The sequence below is a fragment of the Barbatula barbatula genome (genome assembly GCF_947034865.1).
Source record: "Barbatula barbatula genome assembly, chromosome: 19".
Classification (NCBI taxonomy): Eukaryota; Metazoa; Chordata; class Actinopteri; order Cypriniformes; family Nemacheilidae; genus Barbatula; species Barbatula barbatula.
In genome coordinates this window covers 1,848,169-1,866,402 of record NC_136782.1, presented here as the reverse complement: position 1 = coordinate 1,866,402, position 18,234 = coordinate 1,848,169, and the positions used below count along the sequence as shown (strand labels likewise).

The 18,234-nt window shown below is 38.5% G+C and overlaps 1 protein-coding gene across 3 annotated transcripts in view; it reads right to left on the bottom strand.

Annotated features, from left to right (window-relative positions):
* septin4b (septin 4b) overlaps positions 1-18,234 on the bottom strand; it is a 48,064-nt gene that overhangs the window by 24,724 nt on the left and 5,106 nt on the right. The window contains exon 1 of one of the 3 annotated variants that reach the window (XM_079482153.1): positions 9,778-10,007. The exons of 1 other annotated variant lie outside the window; for it this stretch is intronic. In XM_079482153.1, the coding sequence (XP_079338279.1) occupies positions 9,778-9,825 (48 nt within the window). In that variant the 5' untranslated portion in view covers positions 9,826-10,007. Of the gene's footprint in view, positions 1-9,777; positions 10,008-18,234 lie in introns of those variants that run through there. One more of the 3 variants, XM_079482154.1, reaches the window with a different exon arrangement.

The window sequence follows — 18,234 nt, the reverse complement described above, 5'->3', positions numbered from 1 at the left end:
TTTAAAGTTATTTTAATCACTTATAAAGCCTTAAAGGGTTTAGCCCCTACCTACCTAACAGAGCTTCTATCACACTAAAAGCCATCACGCTCTCTAAGATCTCAAAACGCAGGACTTTTGATAACACCTAGAATAACTAAATCCACCAAAGGGGGTCGAGCTTTCTCATACGTAGCACCGAAACTCTGGAATAGCCTTCCAGACACTATTCAGGGTCAGACACACTCGCCCAATTTAAATCTAGATTAAAGACACATCTTTTCAGCCAAACATTCACTTAATTAAAAAATGCTAAATACACGACCGGGAGACTGCTGACAATAGATATTATTTACTAGAATAATTTAGCTTGTTCTATAAACACCATGTACTGTGCTGTGTTTTACCTTTTTTGTGTTTTTCAGTTTTTCTACTTTCTGTTGCTATGTCTGTACCTCTGCACTGGAAGTTTGTGACACCAAACCAAATTCCTTGTATGTGTTAACACCTGGCAATAATACTTTTCCGGATTTACTGCGGATCATTTGCATAGCCACACTCTCAGCATATGAATCTCAATTCAGAAAACCTGCATTGCCACACCCCAGCCTAGCACATGCTGTCAGACACCTGTACAAAATTGTTATATGCCCAATTGTCAAATTTGTATCCTGAAAAGTCAACACATTGTTACTATTTTACGAGGTGATTTCTAAATCGTATTTGTACGATTTAGTATGATCTTTAGTATGATCTAACAGTGATGGTTAGGGGTGAGGCTTCATAATTGCTTTTTTCTTTGTTTTGTGTCAGGCGAGGGTTAGTCTGGGATCTGTAGCCAGCCCTCTATAAGGCTCTCGGCATCTCTGATGACAGTACCATGAGAAGCCTGGTGCCACTGAATACATCAGGCCTGACACAACATCAGTAACAGCTGAGCCGTCTGTGCAGCTCTAAGCACAAAGACAACCAAACATAAGACACGGCATCCCCTTAAACCCAAGGGCACATAGATGTGTCCACCATCTTGGAACGGCCGTCACTCACAGTTTGCTAGAATAAAGACTGCCAAAGGAATAAAATGTAACAAAAAATTAAACAGTGTACAGCCATGGCTTTTAAAACAATGGGGATTTTAATTCCAGAAAAATGTGATATGCTTTCGCTGTTGTCATGTGTTTATTTAGCAATAAAAGAGTTTACACAGCAGAAAAAATAGGGGTGTGACGAGACACTTATCCCAAGTTTTAGACTTTTTTTCAGAAATCCTCAATGATGAAACATATAGGGAACATTTTTCTTTTATTCACCTTAAAACACAAAATGCAAAACATGCAGTCATTATAAAATCAACTTGTACTTTATGAAACAAATTAAACTTATATTTTAATGAATAATATTATGCCGGGAAAACAGCAATATGTAAACACTGCAAAATGTTTTGTCACAAACTCAACTGACAGGCAGTAATTGCACAAAATGTATGCTTTGTTCTCTTAACAGGCACAGCTTTTGCATAGTGTTCGTGTTAGCAGAGGTGGCGATCATATCACAAAGTCAATCCTCCTTCCTCCACTGACTGAACCCTAATAGCCTTCGGAGAAACAGTTATGCTTTTGCACGTTTTATGTTTACATTGCACATAAGTAAGAGACAGATGATCTTTTTTTGAAGAGGTTTGTCTGTGAATGTATTTAAAATAATGTAACGTGAACTTGCAATTGCTATTCTGTACTTGTGTCATCTCAGCTGCTGATCAGCCAGTAGCGTGAACCGCCGTAAATACTCGCTGCGCGAGAGACGTACGTGAACATTGAAACCCATTCGTCTAGCACGTTGACATAAAAAATGGTGGGAAAGTAGAGCTCCGGGATGGAAAATCACGTTGCCGAATGGCCGGTCCGGTCACTGTTTGCACACATTGTGCAGTTTTTTGCATGTTCAGTACAATAATGAAAACGAAAACTGGGAGAATATTTAGGGAGCATATGCGACATAAAATACTCACATTTGGAACCATCCTGCCAATTGCGTGAGGAAATCTTGTCACACCCCTAGTAAATAAGTGTCCTTACTCATTCATGATTTTTTTATAATATCAGTCTTTTAATGCAGGATATTTTACATTAATAGTTGCAAATTAGCTTGCTCTCAAAAGCTCATGGACAGGCCTGGCAGTATTGCCAGTTCTTTGTAATTCATATATTAAAAAAATTGTGTTTCTATATCTGTGTCCAGTTTTGGAAGTTCCTTTTTCTCTTCTAAAATGACTGTACCCATATATACAAGTCATCTGTGTTTGGTGACGAGTTATTGGCTCAAAGTCTGCATTGAAAGTCACACCAAATGTGTTCAGCTGGGATTTGGATTTGATGCAGAACAGTCAAGTTCTTCCACATAGGGGTATGGCATTGGCAAGCGGACGACAATATGGCACCACACGCTGCTCGGGGACTCATCCCCAAGTCGACAGTTTTTAAACCTGGTTTCTGTTTTAAAATCAGTGCCAAACAAGGGGAAATGATCACTATTATGATTCAGAAAGCCATAGTCATAAGTTTATATTTTTATCCCTGCGTTGCTGTTGGACAACAAACGTATACAGCAACGTAGACAAAGTAAACAGCATGTTATTACCTGCGATCCACACAGCCAGTTTGTTATCCACTCCATGATACTGAAAGATGGTAAAGCGACTTCTCAGACAAAAGGCTTCGATCCACGGAGAGAGAAAAAACGGTCTGTCGGTTCCGGCAAATGCGCTTCTAACGCTTCCAAATATCGCAAAAGTCCGTGATAAAACATCCACTCATAAACAACGCAACTTTTTGCTGTTTCAAACAAGAAATCATGATAAAGTTTTATGGGACCCACACGCTAAAGGGATACTCGGGGGACATTTAAACACTGACAAACTTGAAAAACTACTTATGGATTTCCTTTGTTTGTCGGAATCATGGCTGACAGTCTCATCAACAGGAAAATATCGAAATAATGGCAGAGGAGGTGGACTACTGATGTATGTTAAAGACTGTATAAACTGCAATGAAATTGAACTAAACTGTATGGATTTACTGGATGTATGGCAGTAATAATAATTTTATGTACCAACATGTCATTCACTGTTATTTGTATATACAGACCTCCGTCATCAAATAGTATGGTTTATGAACACCTGAGAAATATTTTGAAAGAATTTGATAGGAACAAAGAGTCTATTCTGTTTGGAGACCTAAACATTAATTGGACTGAGAAGTCAAAAAGGAAAAAAAACTTAAAGATATAACAAGTCAATTTGATCTAAAACAATTGATACAAGGTCCAACAAGAATCACTCCATCATCTCAGACGCAGATCGATGTCATATTTAGTAATAAACTAGAAAGAATAACTAAAACATAAAACATTTTGACGGGGCTATCGGATCATAATCTGACAATGGTATCACGAAAATTAACGAAAAACAAAGGTTCATATACCAGCAAGAAAGTAAAAAGGTCTTAAACATTATACCAAAGAGGTTTATCAATGAATTTGAAATCCAATTGAATCAACTAACATGGAGTGAGATCCTGTCCATAGAGGACTTAGAGGTTGCTTCTAGGAGTTTAATGATCAATGTTAATAGTGTTAAAAATTAGTTCAGTAAAACTGTTACACATTCTAGAAAAAAAGCTAAATCTGCCCTGGCTTAATGTAAAAGTATGGAAGCTAATGACGCAAAGGGATCATGTACTAAAAACTGCAATTAAGTCAGGATTAGCCCATCATAGGAGAACCTTTCAACAGTTACGTAATAAAGTTGTAAATGAATTGAGAAAGGCAAAAGCAACGTTTTTTTTTTTATCGATATTATAAATGACTCTAAAGGGAACAGTAGGCAAACTTGGGAAAACATCAATAGAGCTTTAAAGAAGACCAAAAAAGAGACAAAGAGTTTGAATTACAAGTACATGGAACTTTAATTAAAGACAAAGATCAAATATCTTCTATGTTTAATAGTTATTTTATAAATTCAGTTCAAGATTTGGCTTCGGTCTAAGAGGGAAGGTCCTTTCACCATCAAATGATAATCTTCCACTGTTTAGCATTTCTGAAGTATCTTCCATAACTAAAATCTTAGGTAAGTTTAAGAACTCTAAGGCTAAAGATGTTTTCACTTGTGATTGTGCATTTCTGAAGAAGTATAAAAGTATCCTTTGTACTCCAATTACTCATCTGGTAAATCTATCCATTAAACAAAGTTTTTTTCCCAATGCTTGGAAATCAGCTGTCATAACTACTATTTTTAAGGCTGGAGATGCGACCAATATAACCAATTATAAACCTATTAGTATCCTCCCCGCTGTTTCCAAAGTAATGGAGAGGATAGTCTGTGACCAGTTGCTAGACTATTTAAATCAAGGACATTTTCCACTGCACCCTATGCAGTTTGAATTCAGGAAACATCATGCCAATAAAATCCGGCCTTGATAATGGAGGGGTTGTTGGGGCTGTTTTCCTCGATTTCGAGAAGGCTTTTGCTACAGTGAATTACAATGTCCTGTTATCCAAACTGTCAAAGATACATTTCTCTCCCAATGCTCTGACATGGATGGAGTCGTATTTAGATTCAAGAAAGCAGTGCACCAGGATTAATGATAGATGCTCCTCCTTTGCTAACTGCACTACTGGAGTCCATCAGGGATCCATTTTAGGACCAATTTTATTTAGTTTATATATTAATGACCTGCCATTGATTTGCCCGGAAGTCCACATCGAAATGTACGCTGATGATACAGTTATCTACACCCATGCAAAAACTAGAGAACAAGCTGCAGCAAAACTTACTGCAGTTTTAACCAAAGTTTCAGACTGGTTAACTCTCAATTGTCTTACTCTTAATGTAAGAAAAACAGTGGGCATGTATTTATCTATCAAGAGGAATGGTATACAACATCAACCCGATATCTGTATTATGAGAGGGGTGATACATATAGTTGATCATTTTAAGTATCTGGGCATAATTATTGATTCTAATTTAAGCTTTAAAACACATAAAAAAGATCTCCAATTGTGTCAGAGCTAGTTTAGCTAATTTGAGACATATAAGACACCAGTTACCAATAGCCGCAGCTAAACTGTTTTTGCATTCAATGATTTTCTCACACTTATCTTACTGTTCGACAAGCTGGTCATAGGCGGGTGGGACTTTGCTGACCAATTATGTACCCTTTACAAACAATCGGTGAAAGTTCTCAACAAAAAAAACAAGAAACTATCACCACTGCACCATCATAAAAAAATACAACCTATTTACCTTTGATAGTTTTCTCTGTTTTGCAAACATGTGCTTGATGTATAAATTGATCCTTGATCTTGCACCACCTCCACTCAAGCAATGTGTGTCACACCAGGGCTTCTGTAAGAAGTGACTGCTACACTCAGTTTAGGGAGACCAAATTTGGGCAATCAACTTTTTAATTTTCTGTAGTAGAAAAGTGGAACTTAATTCCACCCCACATTAGAGATATCCATTAAAAACTTGGCTGAAGGCGAATCAATTATTTGATCATTGATCCTTTTATAACATGGAATGTGTATCTATATCTGTGTTTTGGTTTATACGTGAGTAATGTTTGTCACATGTTGTTAAGTTTTTATCTGTTGTTTTTAACTCTGGTTCAGGGCTTGAACTGTGCACAGTCCCTGTCAAATAAACTACTAAAATAAAAAAATAATAAAATGTAATTTTTGACCCTTGCCTTATACACAGAGGCGTTGTCATGTTGGAATGGAGAAGGATCCCGTCCAAACGCTGCTATAAAATTAGAAGCACACGATTGCCTAAAATATCACTATACACCTGCTTGGTGTGAAGCAGCAAACACCTCTCAAAGTATAATTGATGATGCATTCCCCACGTGAGCACACACACAGAGTTGTGAGACATTGAAGAAAGCAAAGGATACAGGATACAAGGTACGGGAGTGTGGGCCAGAGATTAGCCATGTGATGTAAGCGCAACAACTTAAGTTATGAGAGACAGGGTGCATTAATACTGTAACATGGGTTTTGTACAAGTAAACAAAGCGTTCAATTGTCTTCAAGTACAGCACATTCATGTTTCAACATTTTCATTTTTATATGCTTTTGCTAAAAGTAAAAAAACGAAAAGGTATACAGCAGCTTTGTGATTTCGCGATGCGATTTCTCAGTTGAATGTAGGCAAGAACAGGCCCATCCACACTTCCACATTGTGAAGAATGATTATGCCAATGGAATGTTGTTTTTGTAACAGAAAAATGCTTATTGACTATAAACTGCTGCTACACTGCAGAAAATGACTCTTACTTTGTCTTTTTTCTTGTTTTCCAGTAAAAATGTCAAAAAGTTCTTGAATCAAGTATTTTCTTGATGAGCAAACTGACTTAAGAAAATAAGTCTTGTTTTAGTCAAAAATATGAAATTTCAGTGAATTTGTGCTTAAAACGAGCATAAATGAAAGGGAATGTTAGCAGAACATTATAAAACACCATTTGTTAGCTGGCTGCTCTTGGTACTGATATATAATATATGTTCAGGCCTATATTTTCTTGCTCAATCAAACCTAATCTAATCTAATCAATAGATGTGTATCAATACCTAAACACAACTTACCACAGAAGATGGTTATGGTCTAAAGGGTTGAAAACATTGTCTGGCCATTTCCCACATACCCAGTTAGTCCTTTACAGCAGAAAACAGCATCTCAGGGGCCGACTGGCGCTGGCAAAGTCCTTTCCCAGACATCCTGTCGCATTCAATTAGTCTTTATCTACAACTCTTCTGGGTTCCTGTTCAATGCAGCTGGAGTGATATACCCTCCCTCAGTCGAAAGTCGCGTTTGTGCATTCTGCTAATTCAGCTCTCCTCACAGTAATACAAGATGCTAGACACAGAAGTGCTGTCGTCACGGGCAGTGCACACTAAAGTCACAACTTTGACCCAACCGTTCTCATTCATGTGCTTAGCTTTTTTGGAGAGCAGACAGGTAACATTTATCGCACCTAATGGCCTATAATCACTGCCGTAGAGTGTACAGTTGCATTCTCACAGCCGTTACTCCAAAGGAAACCAGGGATTACGCTGTCTATTGGTTTTCAGTGGACCTCGAGAGAAGAAGTCAACAGAGCAGTTGGCTCAGACAGAAAACCATAGAAGCATGCTTCTGAATTTCTCTTATGTGAACTTCTCAGTGGCAAATCAGCGAGAGGCGGAGGCAAGACTTCACCTGGGACCAATACAATAGATGTAGACATAACAACAGTGGAATGTCGAAGGTTGTGCCCTAGCTGTGGCTTTGCTGTCAGCATTATGAAAGAGCTTTAGACGCCATCAAGGTGGCCTAAATCCAGTGTGTGAGGTTCATTTCCGGCGTAAACTATGCAGGCAAAACACTAAATAACATATTTTGAGCATTGACCGACAAACACTCGACTTTACATATGGTCACGTGTTCCATTACTTTTTCTTGTGAATTACATTACATGAATAAATTACATAATTCCATCTAAAACAGTGTTTTGTAGTTTGCTTCAGTGGATACAACTGTTGGTCACTCAACATCTAATAGCACACTTCACTACACTTATTTTTGATAAGGGAAGGCATAGCGATAAGATTTACTTTTAGATGAACCACAATTCATTTTAATGAAACCTAAACTGCCAAGTCTGAACAAAACCTTAAACAACAAACCAGTGGAACCTGGAAACATTATCTGGAGTGAACACTTAAAATAATTATTTTGCATCAGTAGGTAAAGTATGTTTCGCTCTGGAATATCCGGAGGAAATGTGTTCTCTAGTTTTTTGGTGGCTGACATGCATCCTCTATTGCAACACCCCTCCCTCCAGTGTATCCTCTGAACGATTATCTCATTATACCATTAGATAAAACTAACTGCCTGCATATCTGTCAAACCACACATAATGCTGCTTGGGCCAACAAGTCACTGAGGTTTCGTGCCACATAAAACATCACAGTGAAAGGCATTTTACTGGCTTCGTGTGGTTTAGTGATTAAAAGTGTGATTGAGGTAGTCATGATTTTGACAAATATTCAGTCTTGATGTTAATAGGCCTCTATGTCTCTACTGTACTGTATGTTGTTGCAAACTAGATATGTGGCGATTCATGTATAGGGAAGATGGTTTCAACACCCAATTTCTTCTGTTGCTATGTCAAGGGAGAGTTCTTTAAAATAGTGCTCCTTTCAAGTGTCATATTCGCTACCCTCCCATGTGCGCCCAACACCAGTCTGCCATGGGGCCGTAGCCACCAGATTCACACTTTCACATTATAAATGGTTTCCGGGGTTCCCTTTAGACTTGCCACAGGACACAGAAATGAAGATCAAGTTGAGAACTGGAGAAACATTCGGCGGTAGTTAAACATTCATGTCAGCTTTCTTAACCAGCACGGTTGCTGCATGTGCTGCTGAAAGTATGCTAAACATATCCATTTTAACAGAGAAACCAGGACGAGACCACAGGGAGAGTATTATTCTCACATACAGAGACACATACATCCCATGTACACACTTCTTCACTCCCTTACAGAAGACATCAAGGTCATCTTCTGTGATCAGAAGTCATGCTTTGCTCTGCTCTCATCAGAATTAGGAGCCATTCACATTTCGCATCTCTTTCGCAGGCATGTTCGTATTTTCAATACTCAAATAGGTAACGACACGGTCGCGATGCGCATCCATATAATAATATTTCAACTTTTCAGAATGCTGTAAACATACGAGCCTTTCTGGAACGTTCCCCCACAGACTGTCATTGCACTGAACATCACGCCAGTACTTTAGAGAAACGCTTTTAAGTGAAAGAACCAACTGAGTAAAATCCCAACACTACCAAAACATCCCCATGAGAGATGGACACTGATAAATTAATCGGTGGCAGAAAATAAAATGTTTGGAATTCACCAAATATTTCATGGTCATTCGCAAGGGCCAAGTTTTTGAGGTGACCTCCGCCTGAATTCTCAAGCTAACTCTATAAATAACCCTAATGAAATCTCCCAAGATGTACTGGCTCACAGTCGCCGCATGGTTTACAAGAACAACAGTATTACTTCCTCCTAATCTGTCTCAACACTTATACAAGCATTACACATTATTGCTTTATGTACAGGTACTCAAAAACAACAGTTGTTGCATACTAGCCTGCCATTCAAAATCTGTGAGAACGCCTAATCACTTCTCACAGGGGCGAATGTAAAGTAACATTTTTAAAGCTGCATTAAAGTTAAATCATGTTTACTTACAAAATAATGATAACAACTCTTTACTATATATACACTGTAGTATAAATAAACAATTTCAACCCACTTGAAAAAAAAAAGATAATTATAAAGATAATAGACTTTGGCGTGGAGAGTTCAGAGAAGAGAAATCATTATGAAAACATTCCACTCTATTTCTGGTGCATTGCTAACTACACCTAACAATTCAAAGAAAACAAGCTACATCTACATCAGCTAAACCAACAGACCAATAAAGAATGTGTGTTGTGTAGCAAAATAACCCCAAATCAAACAAATTCATCACTTCCTTCAGAGGATTATGAAATGTTATATAGACTTCATTAGTGAAAGACAACTATACAACCTGCAGTAGACAATAAGGCTAGTCATTTAAAGTGGTGTTCCTATGAATTGGCTGCTAATGCCAATGTTGCGTGTCAAACACAGAGATCCAGAGCAGGTGTGCGCTTCTGAATAATTCATCTGAGCCCATAAATCATGACCCTCCACATCCGAGACTTACTTCAGAAGATGATGCATTCTCTATCGACACGTTTGAAGGATCCAGCATTCTCCGTCTTGTACTGAGCTCTGTCGATATTCCTCACTGCGGAGCTGAACACACAATCCCCTTCAGACCGTTTCCCTCTGTCCGCTCAGATTTGCAGGGCTTTACTAACCACAGCAAATTTCAGTACTGCTGTACTCACCCTTACTCACAATCAGCTGGTTTTTGAAGTAGCATGCTAGTGTGCAGTGCCACCCTCAGGCTCTGGCATAAGAGCTACACGTCACAAAACAAAGACTTTTAAACAAACACGCACATACACACAGAGAAAATAAGATTCAGCTCAATTAAATTCTATCACATCGAAATGTACATGAATGATTTGTTTAAACAGAGCGGATTTTCTCATCTTGTAACACTGTGGCTCCACATTCCACACACAGGTCAATCTGTGGATATCTTCACACATGACTTCAACACGATCCATACTGCCAACACGTTTGTGGCGAGCAGGGCGGGACGAGAGCCGTGAGGGAACCGGCGCGAGGCGGGTGACGGGAGTGTGGACGAGTGGAGCAGAGAAGTTGCCGTCGTTCGCCGTGGGCTGGAGCCTGCTGCCGTCCGCCATGAAAGGGAGGAGCAGGGAACGGGGGACGGAAGGCGATCAAGCCGTCCACAGAGCGTCCAGTAACACAGATCGCGTGCACCGGTCTCGCATCTCTCACAGAGCACCTCCGGAAGCATAAGAGTGGAGCGACAGCAGGAAAGGGCGAACGAGGACCAGACCTGGACTTTATGTGATGTGTTATTGTGTTTTTACTTCCGTTATGTTTTTTTATTAAAAGTTGTGTTATTATGTAAATGTATGTTTTATTTATTAACTTAAAAATAATGTATTAACGGTCTATACAAATGGGTTTTAGGCAACCACTGTAGGTTACTTTAATAGCTTTTCATTTGGCACAGCTTCCATATGCGTGTAAGTGATTGAACCCTGCTGTCCGCTGTGATGTTTCTCCTTTTTACTACTTCCTGTCTGTGCCGGTGCCTGCTGTGAGCGTCTGGAAGAGGTTTGGACACAGCTCACATGAACCAATACAATCTGAAACATCATCTGTGGGTCCAGCCCACCTTCAGACAACTTAGGGGTCAACTCAACAGGCAAATGTATCATTATTCCAATGCTCCATTTTGTAACAACTGTTAAGATAATAACAACACCAAGGTTGCCTGTCTTGCAAATATCAAATGATTATAATTGGGAAATACTTGCTTTAATGTATATCTCATACTGTAGACAGCCTATGATTAAAAAAGCAACCCTGCAAGACTAATGGATTTGATATTACTGGTAGTTTATTCATCATTTTAAAAATGGCTAGAGAAGATCAATACATATTGGGATACAGTATGCTAAGCAGTGTGCAATGCTTACACATTTAAAGATACCGTATGTCATCTGGCCATTTCATGTAAATGTCTGCAAGGTATACAGTAAATAACTAAAGGAATAGTACAAGAAGCACAGTAGTGTGCTATGTTGAACACTTGCTTGAACATTCAGTGCTGCTCTATCTTCCCAAAATGCACAGTTTTGCAACACATGCCAGGTATCTCCTGGGACCACAGTAAACCATGAGAACACAGCTAGACTATACAGTATTTATAGAGAAAATTTCATTGAGTGTTCACAGGCAACCCCGAGTCATATCAGACCACAGGGCTGACGCCCGGACAGAAGGGCAGCCACTTTGCTAATCAAGAAGATGAGTCCATCTGTGACGAGGCGGACCTATGTCAGAGATCCTGTTCAAAATTACTGCTTGGGTTTAGAAGAAAGTTAAAGAAAGCAGAGCAACAGTGTGAAAGTTGTGATCTAAGTTAAAAAATGAAAACGTTGTTTGGATCAATGTATGCGGAGCCCCTGGTCACGCCCACTACTTACTTTGAAATGGCATCATACCTGTTTTTTTCTTCATGGGTCTAGTTAGAACCATCAGCAAAGCAATGGCAGATATGCCTAAAATGTTATGAGTGGTGAAAAGCTCAGTTGCAGAAGGAACAACAGAGTTTATCCCATTCAAACACACCCAACCCAGCTAATCAAGCTTTTCAGGATTAGAAACCTCAAGGCAGGTGTGGTTAAAGCTCCCTCCAGGAACTGAGTTTGACACATGTAGTATATATTATTAAATATTACAGTCACTGCATAAAGATACAGCGGTTTCTGTTACTTCAGTTATAGTTTGTTCAGTAGTCAGGGCACTGATCAGTGAGTTGACCATGAAAGACCATGTCTCCTTTACCTGAAATCATGTGACATTTCCTAACCGAAATCACACAAGAACTCAATAAAAGAACTCATGAGAGACAATATTTTATGCATAATGTGATATTTTATATACTGTAGTGGCGACTCTACAAAACTTCAGCCGCTATTAGATTATCAATGATAATTTTAAATCTAACTATTTTTTTATTTTGCCTTGTTGTGCAGCACTGTCGAGCTTGTGCAGAATCAGCAGTTTTTGCCAGAGGGGAACTGGAATCCCCTGGTTAGGCCTGCTTTCCCTCTGAGGTTTTTTTCTCCTTCAATGGAGTTTTGGGTTCCTCGCCACCGTTTGCCTGGCCGGGGGGGCTGCTAGAATTTGATAGTCTTATTTAATTAACACTGCATATAGGAATTTATTGTGTGTCTGATATTTGACCTGTGTTTTGACTTTTATGTTTTACTTATAATCAATGTTTTCTTGTACAGCTGCTTTGTAACAATGAAAATTGTAAAAAGCGCTATATAAATAAAGCTGACTTGACTTGACTGTATAAACAATATGCATTGCTACACAGATTATAGTCTAGTTAACATTTAAATATACCATTTGGCTAAATTCTTGCATGAGAAAAGTTCTTAAGAGTGTAAAAAGGATGCCACTTTCCCAGCAGCATCAATGGTCACATCACATTTCAGATCACACAGGCATTTATTTTGAACAAAATGAAGATAATATTCGAAAACAGGTGTTTAAAAAGAAAGTGTATGGTAAGGTTAGAGCTAGAAGAGGGTCTTAAACAGGGGTGTCAAACATACGGCCCGCGGGCCGTATCCGGCCCGATAAGGCGTCCAATACGGCCCGAGGGAAGATTTGAAAAATAATACAAATATGAAATAAAAGTTTATTATTATTTTAATTAATTTAAAGTTTATTAATACAATCAGGTTTTCGCTGCCATATTATGTTTTGTTTTATTAAATTTTTTATTTTATCATTGATCATTTAATTGGGCTTCTGCCGGAACCCCTAACAAGCATGCGCATTCTAAAGCGCCGCCTACATTTCGAAAACAAAGTCGGCTAAGTTGTGCGGCAAGGACTAGTGATTTTAAAATGTCCAAATAAAGAAAACTGACGGAAGAAGACGTATTTCTTCTGTGAGTTCAACGGTAGGCCGGTATGTTTAATCTGCTCACAAGCCGTGGCTGTGCAAAACGAGTACAATATTAAACGGCACACACGCAGAGAAATATGATAAATACACTGGACAACTTCGAAAAGTCAATAATTTAACTTTAGCCTCGGAAAAAAGCAGTCAATGTTCACAAAAAGAACAGAGACTGATGAAGCTGTAAAGCTATTTGATTGCCAACGAAATCGCAGCGGGATCAAAGCCGTTTTCAGAGGGAGAATTAATCAAGAATCGGTAATGAACATTAACAAGTCCAACCTGCGCTCTCAACTAACAAACAGACAGCTAAATGACATCATGAGATTGATGTGGTTGAAGAAAAGAGATGTCAGGAATTAAAATCATAATGCAGATGCGATCTAGATCTTTTGTTGTTAAAGGGAATTTCTAGTATATATTTAATGTTCATATCCAAAGTGAAGTTGTACTACTGTACAAAATGGTTAAATATGTTAAGGCAGTTTTTCCTATTAGTGAATTATATTGTATAGCTTGTATGGTTCATATTTAATGTGACCGTCTGTACACAAATAGAGTCTGTTGCATTTTTGTCATTACTAGTTTAAAAAGTATCTGACAAAAAATATTCATATTCAAAGGAAAGGGTTTTGATTGCCTTTACCTAAACAAAATAGTTTTTTCAAAGAGGAATAAGAGTATTATTGAACCGTTCTGAGGATTTATTAAATGTACCTTTTACAGAACAGTATGTCTTTCTAGTTTTTTTGCTAATTCATTTGTAATTTGGTGCAATATGGTTTAAAAAAGGTGATTCGGCCCGCACATTGTCACTTTTCTCTCCATCCGGCCCTTACCCTAAAATGAGTTTGACACCCCTGTCCTTATTAGTTGACATCGGTTTAACAATTTGAATTGGCCTTTTTCATGTACGTTACCGCACATCCCGTTCAGCGTAAATTGACATCTATTTCTGGTATATATAAGCTACACAAACCGCTATAGTAGAGATAGACGGGACAAATCCTCCAATTATTTTATCGACGTTTACAGTAGTGAATGTTGTTTGACTTGTGAAGTTTCAGTAGCACGGGGTTCAAAAGGATACAAGTTCTTTAAAATGACATATTTAATTATGAAGGTAAGTAACTAGGGTGGCCATACGTCCGGCTTTTGGCAGGACAGTCCGGATTTTAAGCCCACTTAAAAGCCGGACACTCATTTGTCCTTCTTTTCGTAGTTGCGCTGAATCGGCCTTAAAAAACGCGCTCTAAAGCCTTTATTAGAGAGCATAGCGTCTGATGCCGTAAGATCTCCGGTCAAACAAATGATTGGCTGAAAGAGGTGTCAAATAAATATTTGATATATAATTGGTTAAAAATGTAAACAAGCCTCCACGACGTGGAGAAAACGTTAACGTTATCATAACGTTAACATGCCGAAACGTCCGACATCATTTAATCCGGAATGGACAAAAGAGCACGAATTCATATCAAAAAGCATTAGAGATGCTTTCCATGGATTTTTCACACTATGTCGCTGTGAAGTGGACGTTAGTTGTAAAGGGAAAGCCGCCATTTACCGACATGCCAGCACTGAAAAACATAAAGGTAACCGATGAGCTGCTGGTACGTCTTCCCTTAGGTCTTAATTTCGAGAGGCAACATAACCTTAGGATGACAAAATCTCCGCTGCAGAGCTTTGTAAAGTCTATCACGCAGTCAAGCATCACCAGTCATACAGGAGTGTCTTGAATAAATACAAATACTGTGAACAAACACTTGTTTTCCTCTTCTGGTACACATATCTACATCAAGATATGTGGTTGATCAAATTGTCTGGCAATGAGAAGAGTAGGCTATTTCAGAATCACTGTATCATGATCCCATAGATATGATAGACAAAATTGTATTGAATTTGCGAGTACACCAGATGCAGTTATTCTTGCCTCACTAAATGCCGCAAAGTGTCCTCCTTTTTGGTGTTATGGAAATGGCCACCCTAAAAGTAACTGACCATACGTTAGCATATGCTAACATGCTAACGTTACCATAGTTATATCTTTACTTTACCTTTTGTAACTTTTCGTTTTTGACTGAAGTGTAGTCACTTTTAAACAGATTACAACAGACAGAAAACACTGATGATCCTGTTTGTTTATGTGTCAATGAGGAAGTGTGAAGAGTAACTTGATGTACTGGAAAGTTACTCTGAACTATTAAATTATTATTGTACATGGTTGGACGGAGTGAAACTCTACGTGTCAAACAACATCCACTAATGTAAACGTAGGTCAAATAATTCAAGGATTTGTCCAGACTATCGCTGATATAGTGCTTGTGTACGTACTGCCGGCAATAGATTAACATAACTAATGCTGTAACGGACGTGCCCCATAGCGTCTGTGAAAAAGTCCTATTAATATAATCATTTACACTCTATCATTATTGTATAATTTATAATGCAGGCCAATAGGCATGTAATAACAATACTTTGTTTACCTTGCTGTGTCAAAACAGAAAGGAGTTTATTTATATGGACTCAGAATTAGTCAGGCGGAATGGATTTGAGGAAGCAGCAGAGTGGAAGTCAAGCCTGTAGAGTCTAATTTATAAGGCATTCCTCAAGTGAAATGGATTTGACCGACGCCTCTCAGAAAAGTGAACAACATGTGAGCTAAATTAGTACAATATCATTGTTCTTTAGAAAAATACAATGGTTCCAATGTCCATGCACAAATGTAACAGAAAAATCATAGTGTTTCTAGAATGAAGAAAAAGTACTCGTCTGCCTGTCGTTGATAAATACTAGTGGTGAAGTTTCGCATTGCGCTTACAGTAAGTAGGCACATCACAGGAAAAATAAGGTGTCAGTATCAGTGTCCCGATGTGTAGTGAACAAGGGCTCTTATCAGTGCCCGAACCCATACACAATATACTGATTCAATACCTAGGGAGCTAAATGAGACACAGGAACTGTTGTTGGAGTAAGGATGGTGATCTGTCGGATTATAAATGTTTAGATCAATATTATGGGACTATGGGTAGTGAAGGTTGTTGAATTCAACAAATAAACTTAAGGTTTCAGTGAGGAAATGAATGCGATTTTAATGTCAGCCACAGAAACACTAACGACTACAGATTTATAGACGCTGGCTAACATCCAGTCCAATAACCGCTTGCCCTCATAACGCTGTCAAAAAGCATCACATCAATACCACAGTGCTCAACTATAAAAGGCTCATTTACAGTGTATTTCACTTTTGACGACTACACAATCTTTCACTATATTTGCTGAACTGAGAACAGTTCAATGATTAGATGTGGAGTTTAGCAGAAAGTCTTTGGGGGGAAACCATCAGACGTGGCTGCAAAAACATGACATCAGCAGTCAAAAAATGTCATTTTGGCGATCCAATACTTTACAGGTTGCACAGGTCGAAGAGGTTTTAGAAGGGATGACTAGGCATTTCCAGCGGCATTCACAACACACCCAGCAGGACAGAAACAGGCAAGAAAACACATCCCAGTTAAAGGCCCAATAAAATCCAAATATAGCCAAGAAGCACAGATCTTTTTCAGCAGCAAATAATACTGTAGACCAACAGAAGGCAGATATCTGTGTTTAGAAGCAGTCTGTACATCTGATGGAAACTCTCTCATTCTCTCATACGTGCTTCTTGTGCTTGTACTGAAAAAAACATCTCACCACATCCAACAGTAAACTAAAAGAAAAACAACTGTGGGCACTACAGATTTCATGTTTTTCTGCTGTGGCTTCTCATCAGTGGGTTGTGGTGGTTTGTTATGGGCTTCAACGAGTAGCTCATACACTCTAGAGGAGCATCAAGTATATAAGAATATTTAAAGAGGGCAGTGACAAACCATTTTTCTGGAGAGTGCATTGTGCCGTCTTGGCATGGAATGGATGTAAAATCAATATCACACATACATTCAACTGACACCCAACAAACTGTTTGCCTGTTGGGCTGAAATAAACACTCAAACACAGCTGTAGCACCCGTGACACACGATCACCCAGAGCATGCTGGGAAATGAAAGACCAACAACATTAGATCTGAAATCTCATTTAAAACCTGCCCTTTTTCCAGTATACACACTCTATGTCAAAGTCAAGAGTTATCTGAGAGAATCTAGGCGTGATTAGCAAGCATTCTTAAGGAACATGTAGGAATTTTCTGAAACAAGAAAAACTGGGTTCATTTAAAGCCCCAACCAAACCCATTGTTGAGCAACACCTCAACTAAGAAACTCATCAGGCCTCAAGACAACGGATAATCAAAGACCAAAATAATGATATCCCGTGATTCACAACACGTAATACGTTCTGTGAGTTTCTGTACTAATGAATACACAAGAACAATTATATTTGTAGTATTAAATCAAGCCTTTCTGACAGGTCACGTGAGTCAAGTTTGCATCAGCTGATCCACATCTACCTATAGAAGTATGACGCTATCACAGCTTGCATTTTAAATTAATTCAGCTATCAGCAGCTTATCGCGTTGCTCACAAGCAAATAACCCTCCTCCATCCCCAACTCCACTTACACTTACAAAAAGTGCGCTGCTTAGGCATGCGATGTGAAACCGGCTTTAGAATCTCACAGTGGCTCTGACAGCAGCTACAGAACTGAATCATGAACACTCACCTCATCATCTGAGTATGGTTAAGCAGGAGGGATGGATGATCCAACCAGATGTCAAACCGAGAGGGAAAAAGAGAGTTACAGATCAACACTTGAAACTACTTTGATTTTATCAACACTGACAAATTATTGTTATTGTTAAAATTATTAATAAATCAAAGACTCAAAGGAGTCTCAACAATCATAATAAACGTAAAATATAAATTAAAGATAATCGACAGAGGATTGCCATCCCTCATATGATTTCAGACATTCTCTTTGCTTTATGCGATTAACAGCCATAACATTATAAAGTATACAAACAAATAAATGAATAAAGGTGTTATAGGTTCAGAACATCATGGGATGGACAACATATAGGAAATGCTTCACAAAACATGGC